At 29.7% G+C, this 18,081-nt stretch overlaps 1 protein-coding gene across 1 annotated transcript in view; it reads left to right on the forward strand.

Annotated features, from left to right (window-relative positions):
- The window catches only part of LOC113379010 (alpha-1,3-mannosyl-glycoprotein 4-beta-N-acetylglucosaminyltransferase A-like), an 87,096-nt gene that overhangs the window by 36,867 nt on the left and 32,148 nt on the right, over positions 1-18,081 (forward strand). Inside the window, exons 2-3 of the mRNA XM_026619511.1 lie at positions 9,885-10,112; positions 12,459-12,635. Coding sequence (XP_026475296.1) covers positions 9,885-10,112; positions 12,459-12,635 — 405 coding nt within the window. The remainder of the gene's footprint in view (positions 1-9,884; positions 10,113-12,458; positions 12,636-18,081) is intronic.

The following is an 18,081-nucleotide window of genomic DNA, read 5'->3' on the forward strand; positions in this document are numbered from 1 at the left end:
TAATAGAAAGCGATAACTTTATTTTGAAATTAACAGTTGAAACATTTATCTAAATTTCAATACTGATTGATTTAGTTAATTCTTACACATTTCGGGAAGTTCATGCAACTTGCCTTAAGGTTAAATGCCACTTTCAACTAGTTAAATATATATTCTTTATTAGTCAAACCCACTCCAAATAGATATACATATTTACATCTTTATGATAGATACATCTAGAAACAATACATTTAGCACTTTTTATTGTGTTATTCATTTTAGTAGTGGCTTGTGAAATTCCTAGATTATATTATTACATATATATAATATATATATATAATATATATATATATATATATATATATATATATATTAAATGGGCTTGGACATAACACCTAACTATATCTCAATGTCAAACAAATTATTGAATCTAGTTAACACATCATAGCCATAGAGCTCTATACTTTGTGTGATGTGTTAATCATATAGAGCAAAGCCATGGAATATTTTATATTTTGATAAATACCTAGATAGCTTTTACATATATATTTATATCCGAAAATATAAATTAAAATCTTCTGTCGTAGGTACTCTCGTAGCTACAGTATTAAAATTTGTACAAAAGCTTGATCTAAATTGGACTAGTGGTTTAGGAGCAGTTCAATGACATACATATGTACAGAATTTATATATTATGCATTTATGCATTATAATATATATATATATATATATATATATATATATATATATATATGAAGATTGCCTTTATTGATCACAAACATTCTGTTTCTTGTGATGTGAACTTTCTAAACTTATAATTGGAGCTTACGAGCTTTCTGGCAAGATTATCTGAGTGGTTGGTGGCTGGATATATATATATATATATATATATATATACATAACTACCAATAAGATGAAAATATAACTAGTGGTGTATGGCACCGTGCCTTGGGGCAAATTGCTGGAACTTCCCGTACCGTAACGAAAAGTTCGAGGAATATTAAATGTTCTCAAATAGATTATTATAAATACTGTAAGACTGCCTAATATTTATAAAAATTATTTAAACTGAATGGCAAAATTGAAATTATTTATTTAAAGTATATCAGTGGGCTTTAGAACTTTAGCCAGAATTAAAATTAAAATCCGAATTATTTTCGATATTCAAACAAAAATTTTGAGAATAAAAAATAACTTTGAAATAATTTTTTTTTCAAAAGCATTTTGTTTCGTCAACACAATCAGAAAGTTTTTTAAATCATTCAAGTGGGATGATTAGTTCTTTCAAAAACTGCCACTTTTTGCAAATTTAGCTTGGTATCTCCAAAATGGCTGGACCTGCCTTTGCCAAAAACTAATCAGCACATCTCCCTGTCAATAGGAATCGAACGTTTTTTAATTATTTTAATCGGTTGATCCTGAAAACATGAACGAAAAAATACGGACACACAAAACACACACACACATCCATTTTTTCTGAAGTATGCCAAAATGTTTAGAAACCTCTGAAACGTGAAGATATGCAAACATTTTCATTTTCGATTTTCGGCCCTACGGGTAGTTAACAATTTAAAATCATCGATAGTTTTTAGAACCTTGACCATTTTAAGAGCATTCTGAATTATCTGCGAGTCTTGCGAGTTTATAAATATCGTAATTTTTATTATTTTTGATATATTGAAAAATTGTGTCCCTGATATGGCTATCTTCCTAAAGTAATATAATTCCTTAACAAAACCCAAAAAATCACTGATCCGTTTCTTCAAAAGATGTGTTAACTATACAATTGTGTGAACATAACAGTTGATAGTACTTTTAATATAAAATCGGATAAATTATTATGTTTATAACAAACTGTGAAAAGGATATCACACGCAAGCACATTGTTCCGAGAAACAGAAACATTAAAAAATCGCTAGATTCTCACAATTATAAAAGACGTGGGTTTAAACTTCCGCTGAAAATCATTTTATTACTTGAGATACACTGTTTGTCTCAGTAAATAAAAGGTGAGGACAGAAAACTGTATTTGTGTGAGAAAAAATTTAATATAGATAGTCGATCTGCTTATTTTGGCAAAATAATTGCTTTTGGGGAAAAAAATCATTTAAGTTTTTTTTTTCAAAAAAAGCTTTTTTTGTATATCGAAAATATTTCAGATTTTAATTTTAATACTGGTTAAAGTTCTAAACCTCACTTATACACTTTAAATGGACAATTTTAACTTTGTAATTCAGTTTATATAATTCTTATAAATATTAGACAATGTTACAATATTATAGAAAATCAATTTGAAAACATTTAATATTTTTGGAACACATCGTTGCGGTACAGTAAGTTTCAGCAATTTGCCTTGAGGCACCATGCACCACTAGTTATTATATTTTTCATATATTTTAATAGTAATAAGCTTGTTTTTGGTTTTTCCAAAAGGTTGCCAATTCCTGATTGAGAATCGATGAAGTCGTACTCGTTCTTTATGTTATCAAACCATTACCTCTTATATACAAGAAGATTAATGAAGCGTATTTTATGCACATGTACCTTCATCAATTTGACAAGAAGCAGAATCTCCTTAACTTCAACCTTAATGATGACTTAGCTAAAAGTTCCTATAATCATTATGCCAAAGTTGATGATTTATGTTCATCACTTTTGTTGAACATCTGTTACTAAAATTGGAATGGGAGATTTGAAAAGGCCCAGGATAAATGAATGATATTTAGTCAGAAATTAGCTTTATTGTCAGTTTACCCGAAACTTTAGAGCAAGATCTGTTCTTTAATGTACACACGTACAAACTTGTTATCCATAAGATGTGGTACAATTTTTTAGAAAAATTCTTCGTATCCTATCATAAATCTAAGAAAATCCAGTATTTCTGCAAGATATAACAATTTTGTCGTTGCATCTTATCGAGTTTGCATAACGGTCACGAAATTTGCTGGATTTTCAAGATTGCATTGTGAAACCCACATATTTGAGTTATTTAGACAGAAAGCTGGTCATCATTTTACTTGCAGTTTAAAAATGATGGCTATTGTTATTCCCGTGGACCTCATAGGAATATACCATAATTTACAAGGAAAACATTCATAACATTGCTACAGAGTCTTCTCCTCGGTTTCAGAAAAAAATCTTTACTACTTCACTTAATATTTCATTTTTATAAAAAAATATTCTTCGTTTATTATGTCGTTTTGATTATTGATATTATTGGTGACCTCGCCAATCTAAATGTAACTAGTGGTGTATGGCATCGTGCCTTAAGGCAAATTGCTGGTACTCTCCGTACCGTAAGGAAATATTCGAGGAATATTAAATGTTTTCAAGTAGTTTATTATAAATACTGTAACTTTATATGTTCACAGAAAAGTAAATAAACAAAACTCAATCGAATTTAAAATGAAGGACATTGTGTAATATTTATAAGAATTATGTAACCTGTATTGCAAAGTTATATTAGAATTCTTATATTTGTTACAACCGTTACAACGATATCATAATTTATTCAAATATGTACCTTATCTGTTATATTCACTATTTTAGGAAAATTTAGTTGATAATTTTACAAAGGTTTCTTAACACGTTTGCGAACTTGAATGCTTTAGTGGGCTCACCCGTAGGTAAGCGGTTAAGAGCGACGTGACTTGTTTCAGGCAGCAGTGACAACGATTTTCACTTGGAAATATAGATAGCAATATGTTTCCAAGTGAAAATACCCCTCACCCGGCATTGCTGCAACAATAATAAAAAGTCAGCCCTATTAGATTAATTCTAATAACAAAAAATCATCAACTATGGATGGATTAACCATTGGGTTACCATCTAAAAAATACGAAGTAAGGAGAAGTTTCAGTCCAACAGCTCATAGGACGTAAGGTTCTGATTGCTGTTCAAAAATAATAATAAACTAGCTGTAAGTGGAATTCTGTCTTAAGGCAATTAAGGCATCGTGCCTTAAGGCAAATTGCTGGAACTTCCCGTACCAAAAATTATTATTTTTTTAAAAACGATTAACATTTTTGAAAAAAAATTACTTAAAAAAAATAAGATTTTTGACAAACAATTAGACAAAAAATTACTTTTTTTAAAAAAAAAAAAATTTTTTTTAATTTTTTTTTTTATTTATTTTTGTTTTTGAAAAAAATGTTTTCTTTATTTTGACATATTTTGAAAGATCTAAACTTTTTTTCAAAGCAATCGTACTACTGTAACTGCATAATGACGAAATATCAAACCGCGTAAGCGCCGCGTCGACGCCTAACGCGTAAACATTGGTACGGAACCCATAGGAATGTAAACCAAAATTATACTTATTGTTAAAATCTCTATAAAATATCTGATAATTTGATGTGCCTATGTCTAATGATCACTTTTGACCGCTCAATGGCATTTTTTACTTTTTTGACTAGGTCTCCAAAACCGCTAGACCTGCCTTCGCAAAAATTTAATCAATTTTTCATCTTGTCAATACAAGTAAAATGTTTTCTGAATTATTAAAATCGGACGCTCCGTTCTCTTAAAAACCGAGTTACCGTTTTTGGCACTTTTTGCCCCGTATTTTCGGAACGGCTAGACCTGCCTTTGCCGAAAACTAATCAACAAGTCACCTTATCAATAGGAATCGAATGTTTTTTGAATGATTGAAATCGGTTGAACCGTGTTGCCAAAATCGTCGACGAAAATTTGTATCCGCACATACATACACACACGCACACACACGCACACACACACACACACACACACACACACACATACATCCATTTTTTCTAAGGTATGCCAAAATATTCAGAAACCTTTGAAACGTCGAGAAATGTAAAAATTTTCATTTTCGATTTTTTTGCGATTACTATAACTTGCCCTACGGGAAGTTAAAAAAAATATTTTCTTTTACATCAAGAGAGTATTTCTAAAATAATTAATACATAATATCACGAACGTTGTTCTAATGAAGTTCTGTTAATATTATTGAGTAAATAGACATCAGCAAGTTTGATCTTGCTTATCTTCATGCGCCTTAGAATATTGAAACTTATCTCTTTAAATACCTTCTGTATCTAACAAAATATCTGATCATACCATCTTGATTTTTAACAAGTTTCCAATTCATTGCACATTAGGAAATTGGACACCGACCCCTTTTACCCAGGCTGCTGCCTCCATACGTCAGGTACTTACCATCAGACGTGGGTAAATCGAGCTGACGCTAACAGTAAAATCAGAGATACATACGGTAAAATTGCAATGAAATCGTCGTCAAATACACGACAACGCACAATAACAGGTTTTTATTACGGCATTCAATTCCTATTATTATCGCCGGAACTTATCCATATGCTGCTTATGTTCACTAACTCATAATTCAAGTTGCACAACAGGAACGAACCATGTTAGGGGGACAGATTCTAAAGTGCAAAAAATTATTTTCTAAGGCATCTTTAATTGAAGTATCGCCAAGTCATAATTCAGAAAGACCAAAATAACATATCAATGTATTTCAGGACATCTAACATAAATTAGAATTACTACTTACTCTTAATTCAAGTTGCACAACAGGAACGAACCATACCAGGGGAACAGATTCTAAAGTACAAAAAATTATTTTCTCGAACATCTTTTTGAAGTCAAGTCATAATTTAGAAAGACTAAAATAGGATATCAATGTATTCCAGGGCATTTCTAACATAGTTTAGAATTAGTAGAATTAGTGTACCTAGAATATACTAAGATAGTTCAGAGTATTTATAAATCTATTAGGAAACATTCTATTACAGGACTTCTTAAGGACATTCAGAAAATGCTAATTCAAAAATAATAAAAATGCTGCTCTAGGTAATTTTATAGAACATTTGATGATTCATATGTCACAAAGTAAAAGTACACCCATTCCAGGATATTTTTAAGGCATCATTTTTTAACCTGGGGGCAGTGTACATTTATGAGACTCTGTTAGATATTTGACTGCAGGTTAAATTTTTATTAACTTCCCGTAGGGTAAGTTATAGTAATCGTCCAAAATCGGAATTGAAAATTTTTACATTTCTCGACGTTTGAAGGTTTCTGAACATTTTGGCATACTTCAGAAAAAATGGATGTGTGTGTGTGTGTTGTGTGTGTGTGTGTGTGTGGTTTTTTTATGTCCGCTTTTTTTCGTCCACGTTTTCGGCGCACGGTCACAACCGATTTGAATGGTTTAAAAACATTCGATTCCTATTGATAGGGAGATGTGCTGATTAGTTTTTGGCAAGGCAGGTCCAGCCGTTACGGAGATATGGAGCAAAGAGTGCAAAAAATAGAAAGCGAGTTTTTAAGAGAACGGATCAACCGATTTGAATGGTTTAAAAAACATTCGATTCCTATTGATAGGGAGATGTGCTGATTAGTTTTTGGCAAAGGTAGGCCCAGAGGTTTCGGAGATACAGAGCTAAATTTAAAAAAAATTGCTGTTTTGAGAGAACTAAGCGTCCGATTTAAATGATTCAAAGAACTTTCTGCTTTTTTCAACAAAATAATTGATTTTGGAAAAAAAAAAATTTTTGTTTCTAATTTTTTTTTCAAAAAAATTTTTTTGTAATTTTGGATAAAAATTCAAAAAATCACCCAAGCTAAGAACAGTCTAAGCGCCACTCTGGTACAAATGTTTACCCATGTGCGTTTAGACTGTTTGTGTACTGGAGCACTTTTCCAATTTTGTGAAAATTATTGAAAAATGTGAAAATGCCGCCAAGCTGAGCACAGTATAAGTGAAAATGTCGCACAGAATTATTTGCAAATGCGTTTAGACTGTGACTATGCGGGAGCACTTTTCAATTTTGGGTAAATTTGGCAACTATTTTTTTTTTGGAATTTGATTCAAAATGAAATGACGATTGTTAAAGTTCTGGAGATGATAAATTGATTATTTATAATTAATTTTCCATAGGGTAAGTAATCGCAAAAAAATCGAAAATGAAAATTTTATATATCTGGTATGGTTTCTGAATATGTTGGCATACCTTGGAGAAAATTGATGTATTGTGTTGTGTGTGTGCGTGCATGTGTGTGTGTTCGGATACAAATTTTCGTCGACGATTTCGGGAACACGGATGAAGCAATTTGAATAATTCAAAAAACATTCTAGCCGTTCCGGAGATACGGGGCAAAAAGTGACAAAAACGGTAACTCAGTTTTTAAGAGCACGGAGCGTCGATTTGTATAGTTCAAAAAACATTTTACTTGTATTAATAAGATGAAGATTTGATCAAATTTTCATGAAGATAGGTCTAGCGGTTTCGGAGATCTAGTAAAAAAAACTAAAAAAAATAACATTTGGCGGTCAACAATAATCATTAGACATTAGACATATGCATATCAAATTATCAGATATTTTATTGAGATTTTAACAATAAGTTTAAGTTTTGTTTACATTCCTATGGGTTCCGTACTATTGTTTTTCCGTTAGACAGCGACGCGGCGCTTACGCGCTTCTATATTTCGTCTCTATGCAGTTAAAGCAGTACGATTGCTTTGAAAAAAGTTCAGATCTTCCAAATATATCAAAATGAAGATAACATTTTTTCCAAAAAAAATTTTTATAAAAAAAATGGTTTAAAAATTTTTTTTTTAAAAAAAATTTTTTTTTCAAAAAAAAGTAATTTTTTGTCCGATTTAAAATTTCTAAAAAATCTTATTTTTTCGAAGTGAAATTTTTTCAAAAATGTTAATCGTTTTTAAAAAAATAATAATTTTGGCACGGGAAGTTCCAGCAACTTGCCTTAAGGCACGATGCCTTAATTGCCTTAAGACAGAATTCCACTTACAGCTAGTATTTGATTTACATCAAGGTATTATAGATTATAATTTTTTACTGAAAATTGATTCAGCACTGGCAGGATCAGACTCCAAAATTTAGATCACTTTTATGTTATCAACAATATATTTTTAACTTCTCGAAGGAGGAGTTTATGTTTTCATCAAAAATCCGATTCGCTTTTTATGTTTTCTCGGCGTTTCAAGCCATTCTGAATCGAATGAGGCCAAATTTCGAAAAAGTATATAAGTGTGTAAGAACAGATTTTTTAACTTAAATCGATGTTTTCCCAAAAACGCCTGAACCGATTTCAAAAACTTAAAAGCCATTCGATATATCTCGATATCGTTTCTTAGTTTTGTACGACGATCGGCCGAGCCGTTTCTTAGCAATTAAGAGAAAAGTAAAAAAAAAAACGCCCACGTTTTAGCCAAAAATTCTGACTGGATTCAAGAATTCCAAAACTATTCGAAACATATTATTTGAGAATCGTGCTGATTAGTTCTGTACAGAGGTCAGGCGAGCCGTTTTTTTCGTAATTAACCGTTGAAATTTTTGTTTGATGTAATTTTTTATGTTGATTGTTGTAATGGCGTCATGGTCCTAAACATTTTACGGCCCTACGACAAGTACTTTAATTTCAAAAATTCAATTCAAGTTCTTTTGGAACTGGAACTTTCTGGAATGGACCATGAAATAAAAAATATTTAAATTATGTGTGTACCTATTTAAAACTTTATATTTTCTCCAATAATGCTTATTATCCGTGCTGAAATGTGGATATCGTTCAAACTTTTATATGCATAGCAAATAATAAAGTCCGAACAAAATCCTAAAGCAATTACAGGGCCGTTCTTGAAGTTTCTTGGTAAAGTCGAAGAGAATTATGTCAGCAAAGTCCGCGGAAACAGAAGTTTACAAATTTAATGTTCATTTCTAAAATGAGCTTTAACATGAAGCTCAATAGGTATGGAGAAGTCAAATAAACTCATATTTTGTCGAATTAGTGAAGTCTAAACTAGAAAACGTCTTGTATATAAAATTCTTCTGCGCGGGTGTATGATTTGATACTTATTCTAAACGGTTATTCGGATTTTGATAATTCTTTTTAGAGTTTGTCAAGGAAAATTTAATAAATACATTGCTACTACACTTTACTAAATATTTGACAAAAATTTAAAGTTAAAACATTCAACACTTTTTGAGATATGCGAGGTATGGATGGGTGACTGGCTCCCCTTTCAATACAATTATTGAAACAGATTGTACGTTTTCAAAAATGCATTTTGCGATTTTGATGAAACTTGACACACATTGTTACTACACTTTACTAAATTTTTGACAAAAATTCAAAGTTAAAACATTCAATAGTTTTTGAGATATGCAAGGTTGATGGGTGGCTGGCTGGCTCCGCTCTCAATACTAGTATCGAAACAGATTGTACGTTTTCAAAAATGCATAATTTGATTTTGATGAAACTTGACATACATTGTTACTACACTTTACTGAATATTTGGCAAAAATTTAAAGTTGAAACATTCAATATTTCAACCATAAATGAACCACAAAGGCAGGACATAAAATATGATATTAAAAGTATATATTAAAAAATGTGGAACTTTTGAATTATTGATGTGGGTGTAGGACAACGTCTGTCGGGTCATCTAGTATATATATATATATATATATATATATATATATATATATCCAATGGATCCTTTTATTTCTCGTTTAAGTATTCCATCAAGGCGAATTCCAATATTACACAAAAAACTGGTATTTTCATTCAAAGGAAAAGATCTAATAGTCGAGACGTGTGAGAAAGAAGAAAATCTAATAAAACTCAACCGGGCGTTGTGAAAAAATCGGAAAATGCGAGAAAAAGAATATACCTCCTAGATGTTATTAAAGACTTTGGATTTTCTCTTATTCGAGCAATTCGATTGAGATAGTTTACTTTTTCTCGTAATGAGATTTTTATTGCATTCGATGGATTTTTTCCAATCGACGATGCTTGTGATTTTTCATGCCCCTAGTAAAAATGTTTTAATTAATTAGGTGGACTGTTTTATTAGAAAGTAAATTTTAATAAATGATTTTTTTTCTTTTCCAGATCCAGGAGCGGAGCAGAGCCTCTCTCAGCGATTAGCAGAGCTCCAGGTCCGCCTGCAATATTTGGAGGCGATGTACCGAGCTCGTCAGGAAGACGTCACGCTTTTGGCTCAACATTTAGGGCAGCAGAAGCTACTTTTAGCCGCTGCAGCTACCGGAGCAGGAGTAGTTGGTCCGACAGCTGAAGAAAATGCTTCTACTACTAATGGATTGCTGGATTCATTGAGCAGTAAGTGAAATAAAATATGCAATGTGATAATAATACTAGTGGTGCATGGCATCGTGTCTTAAGGCAAATTGCTGGAACTTCTCGTACCGTAATTAAACATTCGAGGAATGAAAATAATCAATATTTGTTTTGAATGATTTCAAATTGATTATTTGTTATAAATACATACTGTAAACCTATAAGGGCTTATGAAATTGGACGACGAGCTTATTCTACAAACAACTTATGTATATGTTTACAAGAAAATCGTTCAATTTTTTTTTTAAATTTGATATTTTTATAATTTTGAATTTTTTTAAAAGTTTGTATTTTTTTGGTATTTTTGGAAAAATGCGATTTTTTAAATATTTTGAGAATGAATATATTCGATTTTTTTTTTTTGAAAATTTCGAAACATTCTCAAATTTTTATAAGATATAGTTTTTTTTAAATTCTGATATTTTTATTAATTTTTCATAATTTAGATTTATTTCGAAAATGATTTTGAAAATTTTTTGCGCACCATCTACACAAACAAAATGTTTTTTCCGCCTGCCTATCTAAAAATTTAAACAGTTCTTCGTTTAGTCAATACAAATGAAATGTTTTTTACAAATAAAATGTCAAAAAATCAATTACCATTTTTGGAATTTTTTCCCCGTTTTTTCGAAACGGCCACACCTGCTTCTGCCGAAAACTAAGCAGCGCATTTCCTTATTAATACGAATCGAATGCTTTTTGAATTATTCAAATTGGTTAATTCGTGTTCCCGAAATCGTCGACAAAAATTTGTATCCGCACAACCACACACACATCCATTTTTTCTAAGGTATGTCAAAATGTTCAGAAACCTTTGAAACGTAAAGATATATAAAAGTTTTCATTTTCGATTTATTCGCGATTACTACAACTTACCCTACGGGAAGTTAATAATAAATATTTGATTTGGTAGTGAAAGTTTTTCTAGTTGACTTCAAGATAAATTTACTAATTGACGAAAATCTTAATATTATTTATTCGATTTATTATCTTCCCGCAGGGTAAGCTTTTTATTTTATGTAAAAAATGATTCATTCTGAATCATAGTTTAATTTTTTTAGTGCAAAATATTTTCAAAGCATGATGCATTTATACTTATTTAAAGAAAAAGCATGTCTTGAATACGTTTAGTATTTATTCACATTAATTGAGTAGTATTAATTTAGTATTTGTTAAAGCATTTGCATACGAGTACTTCTAAGCAAGCTACCCAAAACATTATTATTATATTTATAATTCCAATTATAATGAGCCCTTTGTAAAACCGTGTTTAGTGCTGTAAATTAGCCCTTTTGTTATAAAATCTCCTAATAGATTAGAAGAAAGGAGCAGGGGAATTCCTTACAAAGGATCCTGAATTCAACAAAAGATTACTTCGGCACAATGAAGTCTGTAGAGAACAGACTTTAATTTTCTACTAGCCCACATTAACGTTTTATTAATGGACCGACTGAAAACGACAGCTTTGGGAAAATAAATTGTTTCACTTGGATTTACAAGAGTAAAATCATAGAACAAACTAATTGGTATTGGTATTTTGTTTTGAGGCAAGTTACATAGACTTCCCGATATGTGTAAAAAATCCACTTAATAAATAAAAAATAAATTAATTCATGAGTGATTAAAAGTATTCCGAGTGGATTTATTACGCATAATTGAAAACGAACGAACACGTTAACTCCGAGTATTTTCTAAGAGCAAATTTTCAAAAATCTTAATCTGGTTTAGTATGTTCATTATCATTAACACCAAGTACTTTATTATTGTATCAAGTAAATTGTCTAATTTTAATTTTAACAAACGTCAAAAATACTACTAATTTTCTCAAACTTTGATGAGTTTTAAAAATTAAACTACTTGTCGTAAGGCCGTAATAATTCAGTAAGTTCTATAAGACCATGATATATATCGCCAAAAAAAGTTCCATAAAAATCGGCTTAATTTTTTTTCAACAGTTAATTACAAGAAAACGGCTCGGTAGATTTTCACCTAAAACTAATCAGTATCATTCCCAACTAATATCTTTCGAACAGTTTTGATTTTTCAAAATCGATTCGGTAGTATGAGCTTAAATGTGGACGAAAAGTTTAACACTTTTTTTCAAATTACAAAGAAACGGCTCGGCAGATCGTCGCACAAAACTGGCAAACGCTAGTCCTCCATCGAGATACATCGAATGGCTTTTAAATTTTTGAAATCGGTCCAGCCGTTTTTGAGAAAACTTTCGGGAAGTTTATGCAACTTGCCTTAAGGCAAAATGCCTCTTGCAACTGCTCCATGTGGTTCTTTTTTCAACATTTTTTTCTTAATTTTCTATTTCCCTTTCAGACGAAGCAAGGTCCTTACTCCGAAATATGACATTTCTTCGGCCCGGTTTCAATGTTTCTACAACTTTGAGGGTGCCAACGGCATATAATTTTTTGCCTCATCTTTTGGACGATGCTAACAGTTTGAGACCCGCTTTTTTACTCACAAAGGGCAGGACCGGAGTATCCGTAGCACTTGGTAAGTTGAAATATGATTACAATTAAAATTTAATTAATATATGGATACCAAATTTTGATAGTATATTGCACTGAATGAATATATTTTATATATAAAATTTTTCTGTACGCGTGTACGATTTGATATTTCTTCTAAACCGTTTTTCGGAATTTGATCATTCTTTTTAGAGTTTGTCAAAGGATTTTTTTAAGATTTAATGAACGATAAAACTATAGTGATATTGTAGAAATAAATGGCAAAAATTACAAAAAAACACTTATCATTGTTTGACATTGAAAACATTTGAACTGTCATCTGCTAGAAATGTCAATTCACTTGAAATTCGAATTTAGCTGAAATTATGAGCCTAGATAATGTTAGAATATAATATACAAGAAAAATGCAATCTCTACATTATTATTGCCGAAAAGCAGCTGAGATATGCGAGAAATTAAAAAATAGGATACAGTCAACTGTATGTGTTTGACAGATGAAATTATATGATTCAGTTTAATAAATAACGCAATAAATCCAAGATTGCAAATACATTATTTTTTTAAACTTATGCATGTCGCATTTTGGTTTACTTTATTAAATTATTTAACAATACAAACAAATATTTCTAGTTTAAAAAAATGATTTAGAATTTTGTTTCATGTGTCAAAAATTTATTTCTTTGGCATTGGATATGAAATATTTAGCAAGTTGTCTTGATAAGATTAAAGAGTTTTCACATGAACTAGATTTTACTAATAAATTCATTTAAGATTTGAACATAAACAATAATGTTTATTAAATTATTAGTAAGAAAAATGTACTTTAGAAATTATAATTGCCTAAAAGCAACTAATATATCGTAGGAGATTATGAAAATTATAGACTAAATTATTGAAGCAATTATGTTGTGTGGTAAAATCAAAGGTGATATTGTTCTTTTACCACAGATACTATATTTTTTTCTGAATTTCTTACAATGCTTATGCTAAAACCATAAATAAATCACAAAGGCAGGACATCGAATAGGATATTAAAAAGTATAGGATAGGATATTAAAAAATTTGGAATCTTTGAATTGTAGACGTGGGTACAGGACAACGTCTGTCGGGTTATCTAGTATATATAGAAAATATATATAAATATATATATATATATATATATATATATTATGTAACATATAATAGGTGTATGTATTATATATTATTTCTGTATTTAACAAACCAGAACGATGTTCATGACAGCCGTACCTATCTCAAACGCCATTCTCTCCTAAATCACAGAAATGAAATTGAAAATGTACAAATGGCATAAATCTGCAGTGTTCACCTACTAACGTGTCATAATACGAAACTGGCATATATCATGATTTTGTTCCTTGCTTTCGGCGATTTTCATATTTTCATCTGAAAACGAATATAATAAGGCAGGAAAAAGCATTTTTTTCGTTGGAGAAACTATATCAAATATGGTGGAAAAATACAGTGGTGGAAAAACACAAATATGTCAAAAAATATTTTCACAAATTTATATTCAAGTATTCATAATTCATAATGATATCATTATCATTCTTAATGATATAGATATGATTATAAGTTACCTAATCTAATAAACAACAGAAACTTAATTTTAATCAAGAAATATAACTAGTGGTGCATGGCTTAAAGTAAATTGCTAAAAATTACCGAACCGTAATTAAAAATTTTTAAAAGCTCAGGAAATAAAAATGATTTCTTTTTAGAATTTAGATTTATTTTAACATTTTTGAAAATTTCAAAAACATTTTAAAAACTTGAATATTAAGAAAATGTAATATTATCATAACTTATAAAAACTGAAAAAGACTATTATTTTTAGAAATATTGAAATTTTTTGTAAATTTTCAATTTTTTTAAATTTTTTAATACTCATTCATTCTGATTCATTCTAAACTGTTGCGAACATCTGGCTGTCATATGTCATTTTTTAAAATTATGTTTTATTTGATCTCTTAAATCGCTGGACCTGCATTTGCAAAAACTTAATCAATTTTTCAATACGTCAATACATGTGAATTGTTTTTTGAATCATTCAAAACTGATGATTCGTTCTCTCAAAAACTTGATTGCCATTTTCTACATTCCGTATCTCCGAAACGGCTGGTCCAACTTTTGCCAAAAACTAATCAGCACGTTTCTCCATCAGTAGAAATCGAATGTTTCTTAAACTATTCAAATCAGTTGATCAATGTGCACGAAATTGTGGACAAAAAATTGTATTCATACATACAACCTTTTTCTTCAAGAATGCCAAAATGTTCAGAAGGTTTCGTAATACCTCTCATAATTTGCCAATCATATTTATTGACTATTTTTAGAACCCTAATGTCTTTATTTTGGGCATGGGATGTAATTTCATATATCCTTCATAATTAATATAATATAATATATAATATATATATATATGATATATATATATATATATACGAGTATATATATATATATCAAGTATATAATTATATTTTTGTATATTTCTAAAATTTTATAAATTATCAGTCGATCCCTGCTTTAGGCTTTTGGTAAAATAAAATACAATATGTTTGTATACTCCTTTCCCTTAGGAAATATATGGAAATTCATTTCGCAAAATTGTTTTGTTCCTACAAAAGAGAAAATATAATATTTCGGAAATATACACTTTCATGTAAATATAAACCCGTGTACATATTGAGCTTTTGTTTTAACATATTATGTTGTAAATCAGGAATAAACTAGAGGTTCATGGCATCGTGCCTTAAGGCAAATTATTATAAATAAATATAAGGAATATTAAATGTTTAAAATAAATATGAGGAATATTAAATGTTTTCGACGTTTGTATTACTGTTCTTATTTTATTTTTTATTTTAACTTTTTTCATTTTATATTCAATTTATTGCATTTTTTTTGTATTTTTGTATTTTTTTTTGCTCATATCAATTTTGTAAATAAGACATTATAGTCTTGATTAACAAACATAAATAAAAACATGTTTTCAAATAGATTATTATTATTAAATTATTATTAAATACTGCAACATTGTCTAATATTTATAAGAATTATTTAAACTGAATTGCACAGTTACAATAATTTATTCAAAGTATATAAGTGAGCTTTAGAACCTAATCATAAATTAATATTAAAATCGGAAATCGAAAAATAAAACAATTTTATCATAAGTGCAACTTATTTATGTGTAAAACGCCTGATTGCACAGCAAATGCATAGCTTGTTGATAGTTTCTAAATACCAACTCATACAAACATAGACCCTTAACCCATTTACAACATTTTTATTTTTTCCGAGATTTGGCACCTAAGTATTACTAACATATTATTAAAAAATTACTCACAAAAACATATTTTTGCCAACATATGATCAATAGCCCCTACATAATCCATAACAACGAATAAATCATACTTAAACTCCAAAAACGCCAACCGTAAAATTTATATATCACAAATCAAATAACACATGGGGCACTATTTATCTATCCTTCGCCATTTTCCGGCATGAAAATTCACATTTTCCAGTCATTCTTGAAGATTTAATACAAACATTAGAATCGCATAGTGCAGCCATAAAGTTCATAGACATTTCCATTTTCGCGTTTTCACACATTTCACATTTTTCTTCGGAAGATGAAATATTGTCATCGGTCGACCATGAACGGATCGAGGAATTATGAGGGAAAAACATTCGTGAAAAATTGTGTCTTTCGGGAAAATTGATTTTTGTAACATGTACCAGAATATTTATATAAAGATAAAGTTTTTATTTTTTTATTTTGTCTTACTACCATCCATACAGTTTAATTGCTTGCCAAAACTAGTGGTATATAGCATTCCGTACACATAATTAACTTCCTGAAGGAGAAGTTTATGTTTTCATCAAAAAACCCGATTCGCTAATTTTATGTTTTCTCGACGGTTCCAGCTATTCTGAATCGAATGAGACCAAATTTGGAAAAAGTATGTATGTGTGTGTGTGTTGTGAACAGATAATTGCTTTTTTTAATACTAAAAATTTTTTTTAAGATTTGAAAAAAATTGATCTATGAGAATTTTGAAATTTTTGTAAAAAATTGACTTTTTTAATTGAATCACATGCTGCTTTAGCTGCATAGAGACAGAATGTGGAAAATTGTTACGGAACCCATAAAAATGTAAACAAAATTTGTACAAATTATTAAAATCTTCAAAATATCTGATAATTTAATGTGCATATGTCTAATGATCATTTTTGACCGCTAAATGGCATTTTTTTACTCTTTTTACTCGATCTCCAAAACCGCTAGTCCTGCCTTCCCAAAAATTTAATCAGTTCTTCATCTTGTCAATACTTGTTTTTTGAATTATTAAAATCGGACGCTCCGTTCTCTTGAAAACTGACTTACCGTTTTTGGAACTTTTTACCACATATCTTCGAAATGACTGAACCTGCCTTATCCAAAAACTAATCAGCACGTCTCCTTATTAATAGGAATCGAATGTTTTGTGAATGAATGTAAACGGTTGAACCGTGTTCCCGAAATCGTCGACGAAAAATTTGTATTCGCACACACACACATACATTAATTTTTTCTAAGGTTTGCCAAAGTGTTCAAAAACCTCTGAAACCTAAAGATATGCAAAAAAATTCATTTTTGATTTTTTCGCAGTTACTATAACTTACTCTACGAAAAGTTAAAAATGCATGAGAAATCAGAGCAACTCCAACATTAAATTTCGATACACAAGTCCTAGTTATTTTTACCATTTGTTTTACGTAAATCATCAAATATTCCATTAAACAAAATTCTACATTGTTCCTTCCATCCAGTCACCTTTTAACCTAGGAAACAAAGTTTGCAGACAGAGTTGGCTAAATATTTAATGAATTAATCTAGTTAGTGGCCAAAGTTGATTACATCAGTAATGGGAGCTCGAATATGGTACTCTATCACGAAAACCCTTATTAGATATGAAAAAAGAAAGGTTTATAATAAATTATTCTATAGATCTTTTTGAATTGATATTGGTAATCAAATGTCAAATGAAATACCATCAGATTTTTATATAAGATAACACTAATTAAAGAACAGCAGTAGACCGATAGTTTTCACATTTCGTAGTTCAAAAACACGTACTTGCAAGTTTGAATGTAAATATGAGTTCTACTGTAAAGTAATATTGAAAACAACAAACTCTATATCAAATATCGCCTTATTACAGAAATTCATTGCAAAACTTTCTCGTTAACAATAAGCAAACAATATACTAGACATACTAGGAACTTGTGCCAAGTTAAATAATTAATTTTCAATTAACATCCCTTGGAGAGAAAATAGAGGCAATTGGGAAAGTTGATACTATTTTAGGAAGAAAATAATTTTAAAGTTTTGCCGTCTGTGCTCCAATCAAAACTGACACATTTAAATAGTTTAAATATTGAAATTTTACTGTTGATTATACAGC

The sequence above is a fragment of the Ctenocephalides felis genome, unplaced genomic scaffold (genome assembly GCF_003426905.1).
Source record: "Ctenocephalides felis isolate EL2017-DRISC unplaced genomic scaffold, ASM342690v1 CF-g0.4_SCAFFOLD_00845, whole genome shotgun sequence".
Lineage (NCBI taxonomy): Eukaryota > Metazoa > Arthropoda > Insecta > Siphonaptera > Pulicidae > Ctenocephalides > Ctenocephalides felis.